Genomic DNA, 25,260 nt, shown 5'->3' with positions numbered 1-25,260 from the left:
AGCCTGCATGCATCCTTAAATCTGACATGGTGCATAGCAACACTATGCACTATGTCAATTTTGCCATCCAAAACGCAACTTTTAAGGGACCAATCAGGCAACCGCTTCATCGGTACATGCTTGAATGCACAGCAGTTTGCAATTCAAGCACTGTGTATGTTCTGAAATACTGAATAAGTTTGAAGTTATAAAGTTAAAAATGTTGTTATAAAATTTGAAGTTATAAATAATGTGTGTATATTGTTTTTGTGCTTACTATATAAACAGATGATCGTGAATATTGTGATTTTTAATTTAGGTGATACAGAAGCCTATGATAGATATACACTGGTCTGTAATCAAGTCAAAAAGGAGGTTAGGCAGGCAAAGGCAGATTACGAGAAATCTTTGGCAAAAGATGCAAAGAATAACTTATGTAAACTCTAGAAGGAAGGGGATGAATCAGATTGGTCCACTTGATGTTGATGATCCTGCTCAGGTAGCTTAAAAACTGAATCAGTATTTTGCATCTACATTTACATATGAGGAGTTATTCTGGAAGGGGAATGCTAGATGTGTATTAAACCCCGGCAGTGAGCTAAATGATTTCGTAATAACTATGAGCAAAATGGAGCAGAAATTGTTGAAGATAAACATAAGAAAGGCACTTCGGGTGGATGGGATCTATCCAGTTATATTGAAGAAGGCAGCAAAGGAAGGAAGCAAACTCTTAGCCATAATTATGAGAGCTTCCTTGGACTCAGAGGAGGTACCCATGGACTGGAGATGTGCAAATGTGTCCCCAATTTACAAAGAAGGATCAAAGGGTAAAACAAGTAATTACAGATCTGTTAGTTTAACTTCTGTTCCAGGGAAATTAATGGAGGCACTGGTTAAAGAAGCATTGCAGGATCATCTAGACAAGATTTCAGTTATAGCTCAGACACAGCATGGTTTTGTTAAGGGGAAGTCTTGTCTGACCAATCTGATTGGATACTATGATGCAGTCACAAAAGAACTGGATGCAGGGAATAACTTTGATATTATATATTTGGATCTTAGGAAGGCTTTTGATACTGTTGCACATGGAAGACAGCTGCACAAATTGGAGCATTGTGGCATTGGAGGCAAATTGCTGCTATGGATAAAGGGATGGTTAAATGGAAGAAGATTCTGGCATTACTTCTATTGGAATGAGCAGCAGCCTGGAAAACAACTTGCAGGGTATTTCAGAGACTGCTGGGAGTCATTGCAGTACAAGTAAACACATGGGTTGTGTTAGGGTAGCTAGGAATAGGAACAGGTGCATGTATACTTGCATGCACACCAATGCTAGGAGTTTGGTAAATAAATTTGATGAATTTGAGGTATTGCTCAGAACATCTGAGGCAGATAGTGTTGGGATATCAGAGACGTGGTGTCACAAAGATATAAGGAATGCAGAACTGGAATTTGGGGAGTACAATGTGTACAGGAAGGATAACACAAGATAGGAAGGGAGGAGGGGTTATACTATTAGTTAAGAAACACATAAAATCCAAGGAAGTGAAGCCAGTCGACATCGCTGTACAGTGCAGCGTCGAGTCAGTTGGTTTTAACATAGGCATTGGGAGATAAAAATTGAGAGTAGGAGTGTGTTATAGGCCTAATGACTCTGATGAGTATAATAAGGAACTGTACAGGGAAATAGAGTGGGCCAGTAAATCAGAGAGTATTATAATGAGGCATTTTAATTTCCCAGATATTGACTGGAATTTGTGGGTTGGTCACTCACATACTAGCAAGGCTTTTGTGGATTTATTGGATGATTGTTTTCTACATCAGCATGTTCGGGAGGCAACTAGAGGAAGTAATACTCTTGATCTGATTATCAGTAGTGATTCTTCATGCATTAAGAATCTGCAGATAAAAGAACCACTAGGTGGCAGTGATCACAGTGTGCTGAACTGGGATTTACTCAAAGAGGTAACAACCATCAGGGGTAAAGGGAAGGGTTTTTGCTTTCGTAAAGGTGACTACAGTTGTCTGAGACATTATTTAAACTCTATACGGTGGGATCAACTGATGATGTTACCAACAGCAAATTCAAAATGGGAAGCATTCAAAGAATTTATCTTGGAAGCTACTAGGCTTTTCATACCAACTAAGAAATATTGTTCAAGGTTTAGGCCTAAATGGATGTCAGATGAAATTTGAGACATATGTCAGAGAAGAAAAATGCATGGGATAAATATAAATTAATGGGTGACATGGAAGCCTATGATAGATATAAGCTGGTCTGTAACCAAGTCACAAAGGAGATACGGCAGGCAAAGGCAGATTATGAGAAATCCTTGGCAAAGGATGCAAAGAAAAACAACAAAGAGTTCTTTACCTGTGTAAACTCTAGAAGGAAAGGGATGAATCAGATTGGTTCACTGGACGTTGATGATCCTGCTCAGGTGGCTAACAAACTAAATCAGTATTTTGCATCTACATTCACCCATGAGGAGTTATTCAGGGAGGGGAATGGCAGAGGTCAGTTAAACTCTGCCAGTGAGCTGGATGATTTTGTAATAACTGAGAGGAAAGTGGAGGAGAAATTGTTGAAGATAAACATAAAAAAGGCACCCGGCGTAGATGGGATCTATCTAGTTATATTTAAGGAGTCAGCAAAGGAAGTAAGCAAAACCTTAGCCATAATTATGAGAGCTTCTTTGGACTCAGGGGAGGTACCCATGGACTGGAGATGTGCAAATATGACCTCCAATTCACAAAGGAGGATCAAAGAGCAACACAAGTAATTATAGACCTGTTAGTTTAACTTCTGTTCCAGGAAAATTAATGGAGGCACTGGTTAAAGAAGCACTGCAGGATTATCTAGATAACACTTCAGTTATAGCTCGGACACAGCATGGTTTTGTTAAGGGGAAGTCTTGCCTGATCAATTTGATTGGATACTATGATGTGGTCACAAAGGAACTGGATGCAGGGAATAACTTTGATATCATATATTTGGATCTTAGAAAAGCTTTTGGTACTGTTGCACATGGAAGACTGCTGCACAAATTGAAGCAGTGTGGCATTGGAGGCAAATTGCTGCTATGGATAAAGGGATGGTTGAGTGGGAGAAGACAGAGAGTGGTAATCAATGGACACTGTTCATCATGGACTAGTGTTATTAGTGGAGTCCCTCAGGGGTCAGTATTGGGTCCATTGTTGTTTTCTGTATTTATAAATGATATTGATGATGGTATATCAAGCTTAATGTCCAAGTTTGCAGACGATACAAAGGTTGGCAGGGTTTTTAAGGACACTACTGACAGTATGCTGTTGTAACAGGATCTGGAAAGGTTGAGCAGATGGGCTGAGAGGTGGCAAATGAAGTTTAACATTGACAAATGTAAAATACTACATATGGGAAACAGTAACCCCAGAGCAACGTATCAACTCTGTGGTACTACACGGACAGCGGTAGAAAATGAAAAGGACCTGGGGGTATATGTGCAGGCAAATATGAAGTTCTCTGAGCAGTGCAGACGGACTGCAAGAGTAGCTCATGGTGTCTTGTCAATGATATACAGGAATTTTTCTAGCAGGGATAAGGAAGTGATTATCCCCTTATATAAGGCAATGGTCAGGCCACACCTTGAGTACTGTATACAGATCTGGAGGCCTCATTTTAAGAAGGATGTAGAGCTGTTGGAACGAGTTCAGAGAAGGGCAACAAGATTATTGAATGGAACAAAGGGTTGCTCTTATGAAGAAAGGCTTAAATTTTGCAAATTACAGTGTCTGGAGACTAGGCACCTGCGAGGTGATCTGATTGAGGTGTATAAATCCTTGAATGGTTTGAGCATGCTCAATGCTGATGGAATTGTTCCTCTTGCTCAGAATAATCATTTGAGAGGACATAAATTCAAAATGAGGAAAGACAGATGTAGGATAGATGTGCGAAAGTTTGCCTTTAGCCAGCGGGTGGTTGGTTGGTGGAACAGACTTCCATCCTTTGTTGTGGAAGTTGATAGCTTAAATAAATTTAAGGCTGAACTGGACAGGTACTTGGAACGAATGGAGGGGTGAAATGGGAGCATTTTTTTTTTTTTTTTTGGCTGATGCTGCATAAGCTTGCTTTCTCGCATCATATGCCTGTACTAATGCTAATCTATGGACAGCAGGTTGTGTAGCATTGGAATAAGTTGCCTCCCAAAATGGCAGAGGCAGTGCATCTAGTTAAATTTAAAGCAGAACTGGGTGGTTACCTTTTGGAAATGGGAATAATAAGAATATTTTGTTTTTTATTTTATTTTTTGGCTGATGTAAAATGAATGATGCAAAAAAATTTTAGAGGAGTTGAGGTCTGAATACATCCATAGGGAATGCTCTACCCAGAGGGGCATGGACATCATTGTGAAAATGTGAAGGTGCATCCTCTTACTGAAAGTACATCAGTGTGTCCAAAAACCTGTTTCTTATTGTGGAAATTGCATCATTCAATAAAAAGTCAAAATACGTGTGCAGTACCACTGAATCTGCAAAGCCTGATTATCCCATGAGAGGAGAGTCCCATCCTCACACCAAGCTCTGGCAGGTTAACATCATTCTGTAGAATGAAGTGAAGATTTTCATTGGCCCAGTAAACACAGTTATGATGTTCTCACATAATGAACCTCTTAAAACATTTTCATACTTCTAGTACCATTTCAGAATTCAAAAAGCACTTCTCCAAGGAATGTACATTTCTATTTACTTAAAGTGTCTGGCATTAATAGTGATATACTTTTCCTTTGGAGCAGTGCTTCTTATTTAAAGTACTGCAACTGAAGCAACTCATCCTGAAGTGCCTCGACAACGAGATTAATTCATTCAGTAACAAAACTAGTTTGCTCATTGCTAATGAAATGAAGCTTTTCCTACCTGTATGTTTTATAGATCTTGTACAATGGAGGCCCTTGCCCAAAATTTATTTGAGTCATATGAAAAATGAAATTTGTTTTATTTACTGATTAAACATTTCCATGCAGTGTAAAGAGGCAGCTAGGAAGGCACATAGTAACCTGTCCATGATTTATGGGACTTTGTCAGTAGGGAAAAGTATATCATTACTGATATACTTTTCATAATGGTTAGACTGCATTTAAATAATAATGGTGGTTAGACTGCATTTTAATAATAATGGTTAGACTGCATTTCAATATTTAAGCTTAATTGCTACAATACTGTAAAAGTAAAAATAAAATAAGAACAAAATAATTTAAGTTTTTAATTTGAAGAGTGTTTCAGGTGTAATCTTCAAATTTCATTAAACTAATTAGTTAAGCATAATTTATATGAGTTTGTGTTCATGTCTGCATTAAGAACTTTACTTTTTTTTTTTTTTTTAAATGTAAACTCCAAACACGAGAGGTATTAGAACCTATAGTACTTAGTACCGTGCTTGGGTTGGAGGTTGAGAAGATGAAAGGAGATATTTGTTAACACTGGACTTGAACTTCTGTAGACTGTAATGTTCAGGAAATACGTATGAAGGAAGGTTGTTCCAGAAAACGGCAGTTGAATGAATAAATGAGGAAGATGAAAAGTTGGTTCTGCAAGTTTGAAGTTGGACAGTAAATGGATGTTTGCTGGTGGCAGCACGGGTTTGGACTGTTTTGAAAGAGAGAGCGGGAATTATAGAAGCCAATTCAGAAGAACTGTGCCCATGGAAATATCTGTAGAAGAGGCATGCAACAGAAAAAGTATGTCTATGAGACAGCGAGTGGAGAGACTCTGTTAGAGATGAATTATTAATTAACCCCTAACTACCATCTTCTGAATGGAATCAAGAAGCCTGAGAGCAGTTTTGGGGACACCACCCCAGATGTGGGAACAATATTCCATAGCAGGGCAGATTTGCGATTTATACAGAGTGAGCAGCTGTTTGGAAGAAAAGTATCAGCGAGAGTAAAAGAGAAAACCAAGTTTTTTTAGATGCAGAGGAAGCAATGTTTGTAATGTGCTTGTGCCAAGAGAGATTACAAGTCAGGGTAATCCTCAAAAGAGATATATCATTTTGCCTAGAAATCGGAGTGTCACTAAAGATAAGCATCGGAGCAGAAGAATCCTTTTTGTGAGATATAAGACAAGATTGAGTTTTAGAACAGTTAAAATCAACTAAGTTGTCTTTGCCCCACTGGGGAATTACCAGAAGACCAGCATTTAAGGAATTGGTAGCAGATTTTCGAGAAGTTGAAGCTGATTGAGCAGGGCAAGATTTCTCAAATTGGAAAGTAGAATGCAATATACTATCATCAACAAAACTATGGATAGGATTTCCAGTCAATGGATGAAGGTCATTAATATACAAGAGGAAAAGAGTGGGGGATAGAACTGAACCTTGGGGGACACCAGCATTAGTGGAGAAGTTAGAAGACAGAGAACCATCTACCATCACCCTCAGTGAGCATTCAGAGAGAAAACTGGATAACCAATTACTAAAAACAGTTGGCAAACCATAAGATGGAAGTTTATTTAGAAGACCTTTATGCCAAACACGATCGAAAGCCTTTGAGATATCAAGAGCGACTACTTGTGTTTCACTGAACCTTTCCATTGAATTAGTCCATAAAGGGATAACATAAGCCAGAATATCACCAGTGGATCGACACTGACGGAATCCATACTGGTGATCGTTGATCAGACTGAAGATTTCTAGGTAGTTTAAGAGTTGGCGGTAATTGATTTCTCCATTACTTTAGAAAGAATAGAATTAATTGCAATGGGATGATAATTGGATGGGAGGGATTTGTCACCCTTTTTAGGAACTGGCTGGATATGAGCAAATTTCCAAGCAGAAGGAAAAACACCATTGGAATAAGAAAATGAAAAAAGGTGGCAAAGAATAGGATTAAGTTCAGGAGCACAGGTTTTGAGAACAAGTGGAGAAATACCATCGGGACCTGGAGCTTTCGTAGCATCAAGATTCGTCAAAATCCTTCTAACATCCTTTTGACGGAAGACTACAGGAGGCATTGAATGGAGCGTGTTGGGAATGGTGGGAGGTGTTTTACCAAGATCATTAATACATGAGTTGGAAGAAAAATGGGATGCTAGCAAGTCAGCTTTATCCTTGGCTGAAGTGATAACAGAATCATGTGGTTTGGACAGAGGTGGGATTATTACTTTTACATGTAGCAATTAAGCTTAAATATTGAAATACAGTCGGAAGCATTGTTGTGCATGGAGGGAAATTATAACCTTTTCCCTACTGGAAAAGTAGGGAAAAAGATATAATTTTTCAAGGTAATTAAATAAAACAAATAATGATTTTTTAACACCCATTCAGACCTTGTGTTGTTACATGTCTCGAAAACAGAGCCAAAAGAGGTTCCAAATGTTGACTATTTTTGCTTGATTTAACTTAGTTGAGGAATTTTCCAAGGTGCAACCTTTAAATTTCATTAAACTAATTAGGTAAGCATTATTTATATGAACTTAATTTGCTATAATGTATTTCTTTCATATATGTATCAAAATAAATAATGAAAAAAAAGGTTATTTGAAAAATTGCACTTTGTTTGTTAAACTTGAATTTATATCTTGATTTTTTTTCAAACAGTCTCCAATATATTTACAAGGATAATTAAGACATGCATATGTGAACATTTAGAGTGTGGGAACCTCTGTAGAGAAAAAGAGAGAGGAGCCGGTGCATTCCTGCCAGTGGAACCAACAACCAGCTGGCCTATTAAAGAGTTAAATAACATAAAATTCTAGATGTAGTAGCATTTTTATAGAACCCTGTGGCACAATTTCTAAAGAAAAGGATTTATAATACTGTTTAAAACGTATTAGCAATTCATTACTTTAATATACAAGATAAGATCAAAAAGTTTCGGTGTTACATTTTCATTTAAACAAATATAATAATTACCTATTGAATTTTTCAAAATAATCAACTTGGCTATTTACACATTTCTTCTAATGGTTATCAAAAATGAGATAAAGACTTCTTTATAAAGATAACTCAACCCTTACTTGTGCTTATTTAAATTCAGTATAGAATGTGGAAACTAAGAGAATAAAAGAAAACTGAGGGATGGGAAATCATCACATCATTTGACTATGTACTCTGTCATCTAAAAAAAGAAAAGGGAATAACTTGAAAATAAAACAGTAAGAAGGACATGGATCTTTTCAAGGTCATCACCATTGTCAATTACTGCATAAGGATGTTGTGTGGTAAGAATAGGGATTTTTAAAGATGTGGGGCAGCTACATGAATCTGTAATTTGTAGTCACTATTTAGTCTTAACTAAATTTTTGCATTGTCTAATAGTGTGTGTGTGTGTGTGTGTGTGTGTGTGTGTGTGTGTGTGTGTGTGTGTGTGTGTGTGTGTGTGTGTGTGTGTGTGTGTGTGTGGAGAGTCAAGCATGTATTGAAATCTTGATAAGTGCAGTTTGCTATGTATGCCATAAGTGCAAAAGTAAGTGCACATATTGGAGATGCCTCTGCAGCCATACCTAGCCAAGATAATTTACCAGGTAGCTGTGCTGGTAATCAATAAGATACATTACACTGTTTAACTTGCTGATCTAGTGAACTCAAGTTTGAAGTCTGCTTTCAGAGAGCGATATTTCTTTGCATTTAACACCTGCATATATATTAAAATAGATCTTTTTACATGGGGGGGGGTGAATCATAATGTATAAACTGATCTGAGTGTGTGGGTTTTCTGTAGATATGGATGTAAAGAGATGTGCCTAGTTTTTAATGGTCATATTTGAAAAGTTTAAAAGGTCAAAAGTATACTGCAGTCTGATGAAATTAATTAAAATCTGCTAGAAGGTGGATGATGATAGGTCTGTTTACTATACTAAGAATGTCATAGCATATCTGGAAAATAATTTGACTTGGGATCTGCAGTGCAAGGTTAATATGTGATTTTCTGTAGTGATTAAGTAGATGTCTGAAACTTGGACTGACATATCAAGGCCCACAGGAACCCCAAAAATTTGTTTATAACTAGAGGCCTTGTGCCTAAAGTAGTTAGCTCATGATATCATCTGGTGTGCTTTTTAAATGTAGGAACTGATCTCAGAAATTCAATCAGTATCAAAGCTGATATCTACATTAGCATGGAAAGACATCACATTGAAAGAAGAGAGAATGTCATCATGATCTAAATTTACATGCTTTAATTTTTGACTGATGTTCTCTGCATTATTTATCTGGAGGGTGGATGTGGAGGATATAATGGGAGAGTTAATTTCACTAGGAAAGAGAATAAGTAGAGCTTTCCACAGATTCCTATCCCCCTCAGTTTTCTTTTATTCTCCTAGTTTCCACTTTCTACATGGAATTTAAATAAGCAGAATTAAGTGTTGAGTTATCTTTTCAAAGAAGTCCTCATCTTATTTGTGATTGTTGTTTGGATAACTAGAAGCTTTTCAGGCTATAATTCTCTTAGTGTTCCACTGATTATATAATTACAGAAAGATTTCAAAGTCATGTTTTTTTTGCAAGTTCTCTGATTGCATTTGTCATATTTGCTATAACTTCTGCTACACCATAAAAATCAAGTGGCATAAGATACAGTGAACAAGGAGAATGTTGTAAAACAGTTATTGAGTGCTTGGAAAGATATTTAAAAATTGTTGCCACATGAGCAGAAGCATTGTTGCAGAGTGATTTTCAGTTTTTCCTTCTTACAGATCAGGGCTTGTATTCACAGTGAATTATGTCTTTATGGTCAAGAAAAAGAAGTAATTCTTACATATTTTACCTTTAGACTTATCAATACAATTTTTTTTTCTGGAAGAAAAAAAAAGACACGAGAAACTTCTTTCAGTGAAATATAAAGTTTTGTCTGTGGATCATGAAGACAACACCACATTTCACCACTGTTTTTAGAAATATTGGCTCATGCTTCACAAATTTCATTAGTTCTTTTGAAAATTCTACTAATCTTTCCATCTGATTTACTAAAAAACAAAGAAGTTGCATGGCCTTTTCAAGTTTAAAATATTGTATATGATGTTTTGGCAATTTCTGTATGATATTCTAAATTGAGAGGTTATATCTTCCATTCATATTTGACAATCAGTTTGAATAATGCTTCTAACATGGGAGACAAGTTTCTCATTTTTTGACCTGCAAGGTCTCCCACACATTACATCATCCTCATTGATATCAAATCCACCTTTGAAGTGCTTATATGATTTAAATATCCTGCCTTTTAAAAGATAAAGCTTTTTCAGCAATTATTTCTTTTTTGAGGCTGGTTTATTTAACAAAAGTTTACTTTTATGAACTTTTGTTCAAAAAGGGACATTCTAAAAACTGACTATAAAATTAGTTACAATTAACAAGAGATAAAATTTTTCGTTGCAAAATTCTGCCTACTCTAAAAAATTCTACACATTCTAGATTCCAAAATAAAAAGTTTCTTACTCAATGTTCTGATTTTTTATCATATTCAGTCCTGGAACTTTTTGATGTTACCTGGTATTCAGTAAAAGGAAGTGAACAAATTAAGGAATATGTGGTTTTTCATACAGTACCTCATCTGTCTTGGGTACTTTTTTTAAAAATGTCTTTTCGGCATTTTGTAGAAATATTATGGCTGGCTGAAGTTGGCGGCCCACTTTCTTCACTAGGTGAATTAACATATTCAAGCCTGGTTTACCTGGATATTTTCCTACAATATTTTCAGCAGAAAGATCAAATAAGGTTGCACCAATTTCTGTACAAATAGCATATAATAACATCTTTTTTCCTGTTCCAGTAGGTCCTACAAAGAGTACAGATCTATAAAAGGCTCCCTTTTCATGTACTGCTGCTGAACCTTAAATAAAAAAAACCAGATGTCATTTATACTTGATATATATTTATTAAACTATTAAATTGTAAAAATCAAATTAAATAATAATTGCTGCCTAACATTTGTATTAAACATTGTATTAAAAGCAAAACTATATACTTAGTTGAAAACTTAATTGTATGCAATGAAACCAATAAACACAGCTATGATATCATATTCATAACTGCAGTAGGTTTGTTTGTTTGTTTGGGGATTTATTAGGTGTATCACCATCTGTGGCCATAGTGTGCCACTGCAGTAGGTTCTTATCCAAATTACAACTCTCACAATATTTGCAGCATGACCATGAATATTTCTATATGATTTTTTAAGGTCAATAGTATTACATAGCTGCCAACACTCTGGCAGCTATGTAATACTACATAGCTGCCTTTATGTCTGGATTTATGACCAAGATTACATTTTTCAATTCCTCCTGTCAGACCATAGTTTTTCTCCATCTTTTTTTCACAAAAAACTCTAAAACTACAGTTTTGCTATTAAATTCAAAATTTTTTTATTATAAATCTGCAAATTTGTGCTTAATTTTTTCTTCACCTCTAGTTAATTGGCTGTCAGGCATAGTAGTCTATGTTGTATAAAACAAGTGGAATGAGTGAAATGATGCATTACATTCACAGAGTAATGTTAATCTGTATTTTTTTTTTTTTTTGATTTTTGGTGCAAAGCTAAATTTGATTGAATAATAGCCTTCTTTAAAATGTCAAAGAAATACACTGCAGTGTTTTAGAAGACATATTAAGAATGCATATGCAATGCAACATTTTCCTGTGTATTATTAAAACCTGCAAATATGCATAAGAACAATGTTCAGTGTGTAGTAAGAAATGCAAAAATAAATGCAGCATTTCAAAGTGAAGATGTTAGTGTCTACTGCTGGTTTTGTAAAAAACCAAGTTAGTTAACACACAGAGTGCATTACATTTCAGGAACATTAAATTTTTTTATAAATTAATTGAATTTTTTCCCTTTTCTATGATTAACAGAAGTGAAAAGTAAATATAGTTATCTCACTAATTAATTACTAAGATTATAATTTTACAGAACACTCAATAAAATTCTATAGCTTTACATTCTCTAAACTTAGCAATCCATTTAATCACAACTGTATAATTTTTATTACTATCCTCCCACATACTCTTTTTTTTTTTTTAGTCTCTCTCTCTCTCTCTCTCTCTCTCTCTCTCTCTCTCTATAATATATATATATATATATAGAGAGAGAGAGAGAGAGAGAGACAGATAGACAGACAGACAGAGATAGTATATATATCTTCATGAACAACACCACATTCGTGAGTCATACATAACAATACATGCAAAGCATGCACAGACTGTCTAAAGCTAACAATACTGCATTAAAACTACATTTAATTACATACAATTTGTATGGAAAAAGAAATAATAATTAGTAGATTTTCTATTTATCCAATTTTAATGAAATTTGGTTTGGCTTGACAAATCTTTCTAAAGGAACTAAATAAAAATTTCATGAAAATCTGCCCAATTGGAGTCAAGTTATTACATGCAGATGGATGGATGGACAGATAGATGAATGAGCATGGTGAAGAAGACAATGTGTTAGCATACATATATGCAAATGTGCCTAAAAATATGTTCCAGACTGCACTTCCCCAGCCCCTCTTTGTTTATCTCCTATAATTTGAACTGGTACCTGCTAACATCGGACTGTTAATAGTGCATATAAACTGTACTAAATAGGAAAAAAATTGAATAAAAGATATTCAAGGCTGCATAATAATTTTTTAGAACTGTAGTCCTGTGTTGAACAAAAATTAATAATTTTTTTAGTATAAATATTTTTTAAAAATTATAATTTGTATGCTCATTGGGTTGTTAATCGTGCAGACAACCTATACTAATAAGCCATAGATTTCCTTGCACCATGTGGCCATTGCTAATACTAATTGGAAAAAAAAATTGACGAAAATACCTATTCAGGGCTGCATTATGATTTTCTGAAACTGTAGTCCAGTGTTGAACAATAGTTGATATATATTTTTTGAATTAAAAATTTTTAAAAGATTATAATTTGTTTTACAATTAACATATTTTATTTTTACAGTGAATACAGTTGTAATAACAGGAGAAAAAATTTTAATAAGAAATCACTATTCACAGCTAAGTTAATTAGCTGTGAATAGTGATTTCTTAGATAATTATAACAGTTAATTATCTGAAACAGAGTTCTGTAATAAATAAAAGTACCTGCCTATAGAGTTGTATGATGAATAAAAGTGCCACACTTATGGAGTTCTGTAATAGATAAAAGTGCCTGCTTAGGTTAAAAAAAAATAAATGAATAAAAATTTATTTTAGGATTTTAAAGATTTATTTTGGATAAAATAACCAGGGAAGAAATTAATAAATTTTTTTCTCTGATTAGTGAAAAAGTGGATGTGATAATGTGGATATACATGTTATAAGCTTATTAAACTGGAACATAAAAGTTAGAGATGTCATAAATATTACAATTTTTGTTTTCAGATTAAATTTCTGGTACAAATATAATTATTTATACTTATAGCATTCCAGAACAGAAAAAAAGAAAAAAATTAGTGAGAAACAATGATACATGAACATTGTTATAGACTTAAATCTTAGTGTGTGAAAATCAGTCTGCTCAATCACTTAGGTTAAAAAATAAAATTAAATAATTACTATTTCCAATACAGAAATTATATTTTAATTTCATAATGAGTATACTAATGTTGATGAAGAAAAAAATTAACATGAAGTATTCATATGCAGCTGTGCTATAAAATACTAAATACCGCAAATGTAAAAATATGTTGTTCATTTATATTATGAATGTTTTTTTTAATTTTTTTATAGTTTTAATTATTATGACTATATGTATGTAATTTAGAGTTGAGGCAGGCAGAAAATTAGCAACCAGAACAAAAAAAAAACTTAATGACATGTACTGATAAGTGACCACATTATAAATTTATATATCTTCAAAAATTGCCCATTGTGACCTCTTAAGTTACCAAATTGTTAAAAAAAAAGACTGCTACAGTTATAAACAGGACATTTTACTTTAAAAATATACAGTTGTGTTAATCAATAAAAAAATTGTATGTTGTCAGTGAAATGTAATTTTAAGTTCAAGTCTGGATTTAAAATAAATGTGCTTCCATCTTGCTTTTTTCAGATAAAACATTACAAATTCTCAAGCTTTTCAAAAGTGTTATATGGTAATATAGGATTATAAGTAATATAAAAATAAAATATGTTTAGTGGCAATAGTTATTTAAATTTATTTTTTATATACTCACCCTGGTTCCAGTTTTAGAGGTTCCATCTATTATCTCTTACAAAACACCCCTTCCAAGATCATCATTAACAATAACAAGTCAAAATTAAAAACAACTTTCTCTGAATATTTCTTTGCAGTATTGACAATTTTACCTAATAGCAAGAGTAGGTCCCTTTCACCCCTCAGACAGCCTGGATTCATCGTGGTATGGACTCAATGAGATATAATTTGTGTGCCACAGGGATTCTGGTCTATGTTAACTCAATTGTTTCCCACAATTGTTGCAAATCAGATTGTTGCAGAACACTACTCAGAAGAATTGTTCCTCCTCAATCCTACAGGTGTTCATTTGGACTGGGATTTGGTGACTGAGGAGACCACTGCAGTGGGCTGAATTCATTCCCATATTCTTGGAACCAGTTCTCTATATAATTCTGGTCTTGTATGCATTATCCTGCTCAAAGGACCCATTTGAAGATGGATACACGACAGCCACAAAGGGAGCTGCCTGGTCGGAAACAATTTCCAGATAACCTGTGTCATCCAAATATTGCTCCACTGGTATCAAGAGGCCCAGTGTGCACCATAAAACACTCTCCACACCATTACACTACTGCTACCACCACACACAAGCCTGTATTTCTGACCTGACAGGATGGGTCCATCCTTTCAGGTCAGAAATTTTCATCATATTCTGGTCCTCCCATCAGTACAAAACAGCAGGAGCTGGAATTCATCAGATCAGGCAACATTTTTTCAATCCTTGACGGTCCAGTGTTGGTATTCCTGAGCACCCTGTAATCATACCACATTGTTTTTAGCTGGAAGGCAATACCCCATTACTAGGTACAATAAATTGTGCATTTCTAAAATGCCTCTCTGGTTACCACTGTTATGCTATAGCTTTTCTGTTAACTTGCAGAAGTCTTGTCACCTACATTGGCCTGTTATATCAACAAGCTGTTTCTTCTGACCACAGAATCACCACTTTGGATATTATTTGGTTACTGGACCAAATCTTGATACACCCAATACAGAGTCATAAGAGAAATCCCCAGCAGGGTTGTAGTTTCACATTCAAAGTCATTTAAATCTTTTGTCTTATCCTTTTGACACAAGTGATATTTGATGATATGTGACATTTATGCCACATATCATCAAATATCACTTATTTGATGATATGTGGCATAAATAAAATGAGTGAATTCGAACTCCTGGTTAGGACAACTAATGCTGACATAATAGGACTAACAGAAATGTAGTATCACCCAGAAACAGGGGATGACAACTTGCACTGTAGTTTGCACAATGTATTTAGGAAGGATAGGGATATCAAAAGCAGCAAAAGAATATATATTGATACAAAAGCTTTCCCAGATTTAGATATATTATGCATGCTAGTATAGAATCTATGTGATGTCAGAGTTAGAATAAAAGGTATAATGAAAGAGGGAGTAATCTACAGCCCAGCAGACTGTGAGATTATGATGAGAGCCTCAACATGCAAATGATATGGGATAGTAAGCCTGAGTGTCTTATTATGGGTGATTTCAATTTGCACATAACTGAATAGAACAAGTGGGGGGAGGGGGCGGAAATTCACCATGGGGAACAGAATTTTTAAATCAACTAGATGACTGTTATTTGTATTAGCATATTAGAAAAAGTACTAGGGGCAAGGGTATGCTCATCATCATCATCATGACGTCACAGGGCTGATAGTACAGGACACATCAGCAGGGAGGGATTGCGAACTTCTAGGTTGGATGATGAGGAGAGAGGTAGTTGCTAAAGTCCAAGGAATGGGTTTTAATTTCAGAAAAGGAGATTAACACCTTAAGGCTACATAGCCTCTATTAACTGGGAATATAGCTCATGGAGTACAAATACATTAGAATTATTGTATACCTTTAAAGCTATAGTCACAGAAGCCTTGAATGGGTACATACTGTTAAGAAATTACAGCACTAGGAGAATTACGTGAAGGATGAATAATGAACTAGCCAGTTTAATAGAACAGAAAAAGGCAGCATGGAAAAGTTACAGAGTGATAAAAAGTACTGATGCTTATAACACCTACAAACTGATCTGTAATAGTACAACAGAAAACGTTAGGCTGGCAAAAGCAGATTATGAGAAACTGCTGGCTATGAGAGCAAAGAGTGGAGACAAGAAGTTTTCCATGTAAGTAAATAAATAAGAAGAGAAGAACAAATTAGCTGACCTCTTTTGTAAAGGATGTGAGAAAGTCAGATAACCCAATTGATATTACAGATGAATTGAACAGGTGTTTTGTATCAATATTTAGAGAAGAAAGACTCTTCGTGCTGAGGAGAAATTGTGGAGTAAAGCTAGAAAGCATGAAATTAGTGAATAACATATAATAAAGTGCTAACATATCATAAATAAATAAAGGCAGTTCTAAGAGTGAAGTGGGTAACTGTCATCCTGACTTTATTGGTAGGAAAAATCATGGAGGCAATAATCAAGGGTGAAATATAGGTTCATTTAGACAGAAATGGGATTCTAAATGAAACACAGCATGGTTTTGTTTTGTAATTTCTGTAATTTGAGGATAAATGTGAGGTACTGCTATCCAGTTGCAGTAACTCACATTTATCATTGTTAAATCTCAACTGCCAAATTTACCCAGATCCTGTTGGAGTAGGATACTCAAATTCCTGCCATCTCTTTGTCAACCTTTGTATCATCAGCAAATTTAGACATTAAACTTCACATGCCTTCATCAAGCAATATTGTTAATAAATATTGAAAATGGAAAGTGGGGGACACTAGCACCAAACTCTAAGGAATTCTACTAATAACATTACTCAATGAAGAGCAACAGCTATTAATAGCCACTCTGTCTGTTGCCACTTGACCATTCCTTTTTGCATAACATAACTTGCCCCTAATGTAACAATGCTCCAAATGTACAGCAGTCATTCATACAAAGTAATTTTAGAAATTTTACTGAAATCTAAGGATATAATCTCAAAGTTATATTTTGTAGTCAGCTCCTGTGTGACTACCTCATTGTAACTAATCAAATTGGTCAAGCAAAATATCCCCTTAATAAATCTGTGCTCTGATATCCACATATCTGCATTTCGGTCAAAATGATCCTGCATTACTTTTTAAATTACTGACTCGCTATTTTCAATGGCATAGAAGCTAAGCTTCCAGGTCTATAAAATTACTCTACTCACTCTGCCCTCTGGTCCCTTTTAGCATTACTATGTAAGAAAGAAAGCTTATACTTTTTGGGAATAGGAGAGATAACAGGCACATCTCCTGTCTGTATGATCTCCCCTGAATCCAAGATTGCTCTCATAATGCTTTTTTTATATAACTGAATAGATTACATCAGCCCCAGATGTTTATTTATTTTTAGCTTCAACAATTTTTCAGTTATTATAAAATCATTTAGCTCCCAGTTAAAATTAGGTATAGTTCTGTTATTCCCACCCTAAAAACTTCTTCCAGCATGAATGTAAATGAAAAATATTTATTCAGTTTGTTGAAATGATAGTTTTTGTGGGTAATACCTTGCAGAAGGAGTAAACCACAGTGTGATGAATTGAAATAGCATGTGAGGGCTCATTCATAGAGACCAACATCACGTAACTGATCAAAAATTGTTTTGTTTGAGAACAGAGATATTTCTGCTGACATGTGTCATAAATAGGTGGAAAGTAAAACCTGAATGCCAGAAGAAAATGTTCCACAAGCACTATGTATTACAGAACAAAGGAAGTCCTACATAATAATAAAATTTGATCTGAAAATCAGCAAAATATTTTCTCTTATTGTTCCAATAGTTTTGGTGACACAGTATATTACTGGAAATAACATGAAATATCTTTCTATACATTAAAATAATTTTCCTCCTAGTGATATTTATTCAGTAAATTGGAGAAGAGGGATGCAGGTTGCATGGTAATACATAATAAATACTAAAATACCTAACAGAAGCTTGTTTTTCTGTGGTAAAACAAGCTTCTGTTTTAGCATGATCATTCTAGATGAATCTCATGCTCGCGCTTTGTTTATCTAGAATGACCAGGCGGTACCATTTTTGATTTCCATATATAACATATTTATGTATTCATGGCTAAGAGACCCACACAGTGTTGAAAGCTTCTGTAAGTATTTTATTTTATCAAAAGAAGCTAGTGCTGTGAGCAGAGGGTGAAGCCCCCTAGTTTTTATTAAGAAATGTTTTATAATGTACCTATGAGAACAGAAAAGCAGCTGTTACAATATTTGACTGTTTATTTTCAAAAAGAAGATAAACTAAAAATTACAGATGTTTTTACTTCATTTATTTTCAATGTCCACCAAAATTATGAATTACCACTACTTTTTATTCAATAAAGGAATTAATGTGATTTTTAATTACAAGTAATATATTATTAAACATTATATATTTACCTTAATACTTACCCAATGGATGTATACAGTATTCTGAAACCACACGTCTAATATCTCCAAGACATGGCAGTGGCTCTTTCTCCTTCTGCAGCAAACATGATCCAATAGAATTGCATTCCCCCAGAAACTCTGATAATCGAATTTTTGGATATTGCTTGATAATACCTTGTTCAAGAAGTTCTTCATATAAAGATTCCAATGTTCTAGATTAATTTATAATTTAAATATTATGACTTAATATGATATAATAATAATAATAATACAATACAATACAATTTTATTTATCAAGAGAATTCGTTTACAATAAATTAACTTGTTAAGAAAAGTAAATTTCTTGACAACAAGTTGTAATTCTTCCTTTACAACAGTTTTGTACAAATTTGTTATCTTACAGAAAAGACTATGAAGTCACTACACATAGTATATTCCACACTGTAAACAGAGGTAGTAGTTTATCTGCATATCAATTCTAATCTACTGTGTCATTCAGTATCAAGAATTTTCTTATTAGGAATTTTAATTTGGAGATGGGGTAACTTCTCCTGAGCCTGAAATCAATGCTAGCCAACAAGTTGTTTATTATATTCATTGTGTGCCTATCTCCAAATCTATTTAGTATCCTAGGGTGAGGCAAAGTAATTGCTTTTGGGTTCCTTAAATTTTGTGAGACATTTCTTTGCAGATTCGACTCTTCAAAAATAGTGTTCAGATTTTTTAAGAATAGATTTAACTTCAGTTTTTGAACTGGATACAGTATTTTATGTTTCAAAAAAAATTGCCTTCTCTTATTCAGTTCATTCCAAGAGTTTGTCCCCATTAAAAGTTTCAGAATCCTATTCATTAAGTTGTTTATTGCCCTTATTTCTGTTTTATTTGCTCGTGCCCATATATTTACTAAATAATTGAGTTGGGAGTCCACTAATGCATAAAATAAGGTAACTTTTGTTCTAAGAGTTAACTTATTCTTAATGTAGTAGAAAAAGTACACATAAAATCTTATTTTTTTGTACAAGTTTGTTATATGTATTACCCAACTTAGACTGTTGTCACTCCATAACCCAAGGTAACGATGATTTGAAACTTCTTCCACAGTTAGACATTTGCAATTCTTGAAATTCTCATCATGTAGGCAATCATGTTTGTGCAATTTGATAGAGGGTTGAATGTCCAAGGTTTGATGAGGAGGTCTTATTACCAAAAATTTTGTTTTTTCAAAGCTGAGTGCTAATTTATTATGGTGCAACCAAGTTTGTAAATGTATTGCATCCTGTTGTAAATCATTCACCATTTTTGTTAAGTTCTTTCCTATTGTATATAAGATTATATCATCTGCATAGATTTTTATAAAGGAGTTCTTAATTACTTCAAATATGTCATTTATATAGATGTTGAACATGATTGGCCCAGCATGAGTGCCCTGAGGTACTCCTCTCTTTACATTATAAGATTTTCCCTTTGTATTTTCTACTTCTACTGTTATTTTTCTCTTGGTTAAATAATTTGCTAGGAGTTGATTGAGTCTTCCCCTTATACCATATTTCAGTAATTTCTGTTGCAATATTGGGATATCAATTAGGTCATATGCTTTGGTCAAATCTATAAATAAAATCAATATGAAGTTATTGTTGTTTAAATGTAAGTTTAGAGAGTCTATTAAGTTCTCTAATAATGTCTGTGTGTTCTTGCCCTTCTGATATGAGAATAGAGAATTGTTTAACAGTCCATATTGATGTAAATATTTGCTTATATGGGAAAATATATAATTTTCTATTATCTTATTTAAAATTGACTGTATTGTTATTGGTTTGTAATTGCAAAAGTCATCAGGTGGTCCCTTTTTATATTTAGGAATTACCTTAAATGAGAGTAAATTTGTAGGATAGCTTCCCGACTCTAACATTCGTGCTATTAGCTCTACCAAGAGAACAGAGAACTGTTCTTTGTTTCTCTTTACCTCGGTTACTGTAATACAGTCCAGTCTGTAAGATTTCTTGTTCTTTAATTGTTCTATAAATTTAAGAATCTCAGTATAATGTGGAGCTAAGACTACACAAGAGTTCATTATTTGAGGAAGCCTATCTTGTTGAGTAAAGGAATCTTGGCAATAATGTATTAAATATCTGTTGAGATCTAATACAGCTTTGGCAAACCTATTTGCAGCCTCATATTGTTTGTTTGCACCAGAAATCTGTTCTACTAGTGTTTTAATTTGGTTTCCTCTTGACTTTTTCTTCCTTGTACTTAACATGTTATTTATAATGCTCCATTTATCGTTTTGTGTTATCTGCTTATTCATGAAAAGATTATTGTAATAAGTGTTTTTTGCCTTTTTTATCATACCTGTCACTTTATTTCTGAGTGTTTTATAATTGTGATAATGTTCTTTCTTTGATGGACAATTTCTATACTGCCTGAAATATTTATCCCTTTGTACCATTAGTTCTTCTATTTCTTTAGTCATCCAAGGTTTCCTAAGCTTAATCCTGCTACTCCCAGTGTTTGTGTTGTTGGCTGTGTGATTAACTTTTCTCTCGGTATTAAACCTTGAATTGTTTATAATTTGTATTATCTTATTTGAAAAAACATTTACATTTGTTGTGTAAGATGCTTGATTTTGTATTAACGTGTTTTCTATGTTCTGTTTCAGTTTACCTCTTGATAAATAATTTTTCTTCGTAGCATTTGTTAATTTTATATCTTCATATGGATGTTGTTTTGAATACATATCTACTATTAGTATACATGTTCTGTGATCTGAAAGTTGATTTAATAGTAAGTAGGAATTAGTGTACTTCAACTTGATATTTGTAATTAGGTGGTCCAAACAAGAGGTGACTGTTCTATTACCCTCCATTCTTTGTTGCCTAGTAATTCCAAATAAGGTATGTTCAAATCCATAATTGTTTAAGATTGCAGAGTATCTGGGTATCACATTATCAGTTCCATCGGTTAGTAAATTAATATTAAAATCTCCTACTAGTATGGTCTTATCTGTTTGTATGTCGTCCCATTGCAAAATAATGTTTTCTAATTCTATTAGGAAGCTGTTTATTGAATCTGATGGTGGCCTGTAAAAAGCACAAATCATGAATGTGTTTTCTGGGTCTTCTCCTAATAATTTGACACAGCAGTTTTCACAAGACTGAGTTAAGTGGTAAACCTGTATTGCCCTAAAGCATGTTCTATAGCAGTCCTGGGCAAACGTTTTGGCTGAAGGGGCCACATTAGGAATTCGAAAATAAGGCGGGCCGCACGTAAAATACTATTTTTAGATATATATTATTTGTTATCATGAAGAAGAAATATAACATACAAAAAAAAATTATTCTCTAACAACCAAGAATTTAATGAGATGAATGGAATTGTTTTACATCTTTTAACATTTTTTTTAATTTCGGGTGTTAATTTTGTAGTTGAGATTCTTAAAACTGCTAGTAAATGTTCATCGGCGATGCTTGATCGTAAAGAATTTTTATTTAGATTCGTGATGGAAACCGATGGAACTGATAATGTGATACCCAGATACTCTGCAATCTTAAACAATTATGGATTTGAACATACCTTATTTGGAATTACTAGGCAACAAAGAATGGAGGGTAATAGAACAGTCACCTCTTGTTTGGACCACCTAATTACAAATATCAAGTTGAAGTACACTAATTCCTACTTACTATTAAATCAACTTTCAGATCACAGAACATGTATACTAATAGTAGATATGTATTCAAAACAACATCCATATGAAGATATAAAATTAACAAATGCTACGAAGAAAAATTATTTATCAAGAGGTAAACTGAAACAGAACATAGAAAACACGTTAATACAAAATCAAGCATCTTACACAACAAATGTAAATGTTTTTTCAAATAAGATAATACAAATTATAAACAATTCAAGGTTTAATACCGAGAGAAAAGTTAATCACACAGCCAACAACACAAACACTGGGAGTAGCAGGATTAAGCTTAGGAAACCTTGGATGACTAAAGAAATAGAAGAACTAATGGTACAAAGGGATAAATATTTCAGGCAGTATAGAAATTGTCCATCAAAGAAAGAACATTATCACAATTATAAAACACTCAGAAATAAAGTGACAGGTATGATAAAAAAGGCAAAAAACACTTATTACAATAATCTTTTCATGAATAAGCAGATAACACAAAACGATAAATGGAGCATTATAAATAACATGTTAAGTACAAGGAAGAAAAAGTCAAGAGGAAACCAAATTAAAACACTAGTAGAACAGATTTCTGGTGCAAACAAACAATATGAGGCTGCAAATAGGTTTGCCAAAGCTGTATTAGATCTCAACAGATATTTAATACATTATTGCCAAGATTCCTTTACTCAACAAGATAGGCTTCCTCAAATAATGAACTCTTGTGTAGTCTTAGCTCCACATTATACTGAGATTCTTAAATTTATAGAACAATTAAAGAACAAGAAATCTTACAGACTGGACTGTATTACAGTAACCGAGGTAAAGAGAAACAAAGAACAGTTCTCTGTTCTCTTGGTAGAGCTAATAGCACGAATGTTAGAGTCGGGAAGCTATCCTACAAATTTACTCTCATTTAAGGTAATTCCTAAATATAAAAAGGGACCACCTGATGACTTTTGCAATTACAAACCAATAACAATACAGTCAATTTTAAATAAGATAATAGAAAATTATATATTTTCCCATATAAGCAAATATTTACATCAATATGGACTGTTAAACAATTCTCTATTCTCATATCAGAAGGGCAAGAACACACAGACATTATTAGAGAACTTAATAGACTCTCTAAACTTACATTTAAACAACAATAACTTCATATTGATTTTATTTATAGATTTGACCAAAGCATATGACCTAATTGATATCCCAATATTGCAACAGAAATTACTGAAATATGGTATAAGGGGAAGACTCAATCAACTCCTAGCAAATTATTTAACCAAGAGAAAAATAACAGTAGAAGTAGAAAATACAAAGGGAAAATCTTATAATGTAAAGAGAGGAGTACCTCAGGGCACTCATGCTGGGCCAATCATGTTCAACATCTATATAAATGACATATTTGAAGTAATTAAGAACTCCTTTATAAAAATCTATGCAGATGATATAATCTTATATACAATAGGAAAGAACTTAACAAAAATGGTGAATGATTTACAACAGGATGCAATACATTTACAAACTTGGTTGCACCATAATAAATTAGCACTCAGCTTTGAAAAAACAAAATTTTTGGTAATAAGACCTCCTCATCAAACCTTGGACATTCAACCCTCTATCAAATTGCACAAACATGATTGCCTACATGATGAGAATTTCAAGAATTGCAAATGTCTAACTGTGGAAGAAGTTTCAAATCATCGTTACCTTGGGTTATGGAGTGACAACAGTCTAAGTTGGGTAATACATATAACAAACTTGTACAAAAAAATAAGATTTTATGTGTACTTTTTCTACTACATTAAGAATAAGTTAACTCTTAGAACAAAAGTTACCTTATTTTATGCATTAGTGGACTCCCAACTCAATTATTTAGTAAATATATGGGCACGAGCAAATAAAACAGAAATAAGAGCAATAAACAACTTAATGAATAGGATTCTGAAACTTTTAATGGGGACAAACTCTTGGAATGAACTGAATAAGAGAAGGCAATTTTTTTTGAAACATAAAATACTGTATCCAGTTCAAAAACTGAAGTTAAATCTATTCTTAAAAAATCTGAACACTATTTTTGAAGAGTCGAATCTGCAAAGAAATGTCTCACAAAATTTAAGGAACCCAAAAGCAATTACTTTGCCTCACCCTAGGATACTAAATAGATTTGGAGATAGGCACACAATGAATATAATAAACAACTTGTTGGCTAGCATTGATTTCAGGCTCAGGAGAAGTTACCCCATCTCCAAATTAAAATTCCTAATAAGAAAATTCTTGATACTGAATGACACAGTAGATTAGAATTGATATGCAGATAAACTACTACCTCTGTTTACAGTGTGGAATATACTATGTGTAGTGACTTCATAGTCTTTTCTGTAAGATAACAAATTTGTACAAAACTGTTGTAAAGGAAGAATTACAACTTGTTGTCAAGAAATTTACTTTTCTTAACAAGTTAATTTATTGTAAACGAATTCTCTTGATAAATAAAATTGTATTGGCTATTATTATTATTAACTATTATTAGCTATTAGTAAATACTATTATTATTATTATTAGCATAAGCATAATTTGCTTATGCTAATAATAATAATACAGTAATAGTACAACATGTAATTAGTACATTTATTTACTTACTTACTGCAGAAGAATAATACATATGACTCATGTGAATTAAACAGAGAGAAAAGAAGTAAAGAAAGACAATGACAGATATACATTGAAACAATGCATATAAAAATTCAAATTTGGAACTGAACTGAAATTGATTAGAATACATATAATGTAAAAGCTTCTTTCTTTACTAAATCTGACAAGTCATTTATTTAGAAAAGAATAAATGAATGGGGGCGGGAACAATACACTTTACTGAAGTAAATAATTTCTCAAACTTTCAAGTTTTAGATGCTTCCAAAAATTTAACTTATTGTGAATGCGCTTTTAACAAGTCACTTAAGGAAATAAATTTAGCCCACTTTAACACTTTCGCATGAGTGAGTTTTCCAAATGTGTATGGGATCCTATAGTCAATTTTCCACAAGGGTAAGC

General features: G+C 33.4%; 1 protein-coding gene across 1 annotated transcript in view; it reads right to left on the bottom strand.

Annotated features, from left to right (window-relative positions):
• The window catches only part of LOC150086755 (dynein regulatory complex subunit 11-like), a 77,276-nt gene that overhangs the window by 16,868 nt on the left and 35,148 nt on the right, over positions 1-25,260 (bottom strand). Inside the window, exons 4-5 of the mRNA XM_090372246.1 lie at positions 18,549-18,739; positions 10,501-10,784 (exon numbers count right to left, since the gene is read on the bottom strand). Coding sequence (XP_090228372.1) covers positions 10,501-10,784; positions 18,549-18,739 — 475 coding nt within the window. The remainder of the gene's footprint in view (positions 1-10,500; positions 10,785-18,548; positions 18,740-25,260) is intronic.

This window comes from Mastigoproctus giganteus, chromosome 4, assembly GCF_048544385.1.
Source record: "Mastigoproctus giganteus isolate SK-2022 chromosome 4, ASM4854438v1, whole genome shotgun sequence".
In the NCBI taxonomy this organism is placed as follows: domain Eukaryota; kingdom Metazoa; phylum Arthropoda; class Arachnida; order Uropygi; family Thelyphonidae; genus Mastigoproctus; species Mastigoproctus giganteus.
This window is presented reverse-complemented; position numbering and strand designations above follow the sequence as displayed.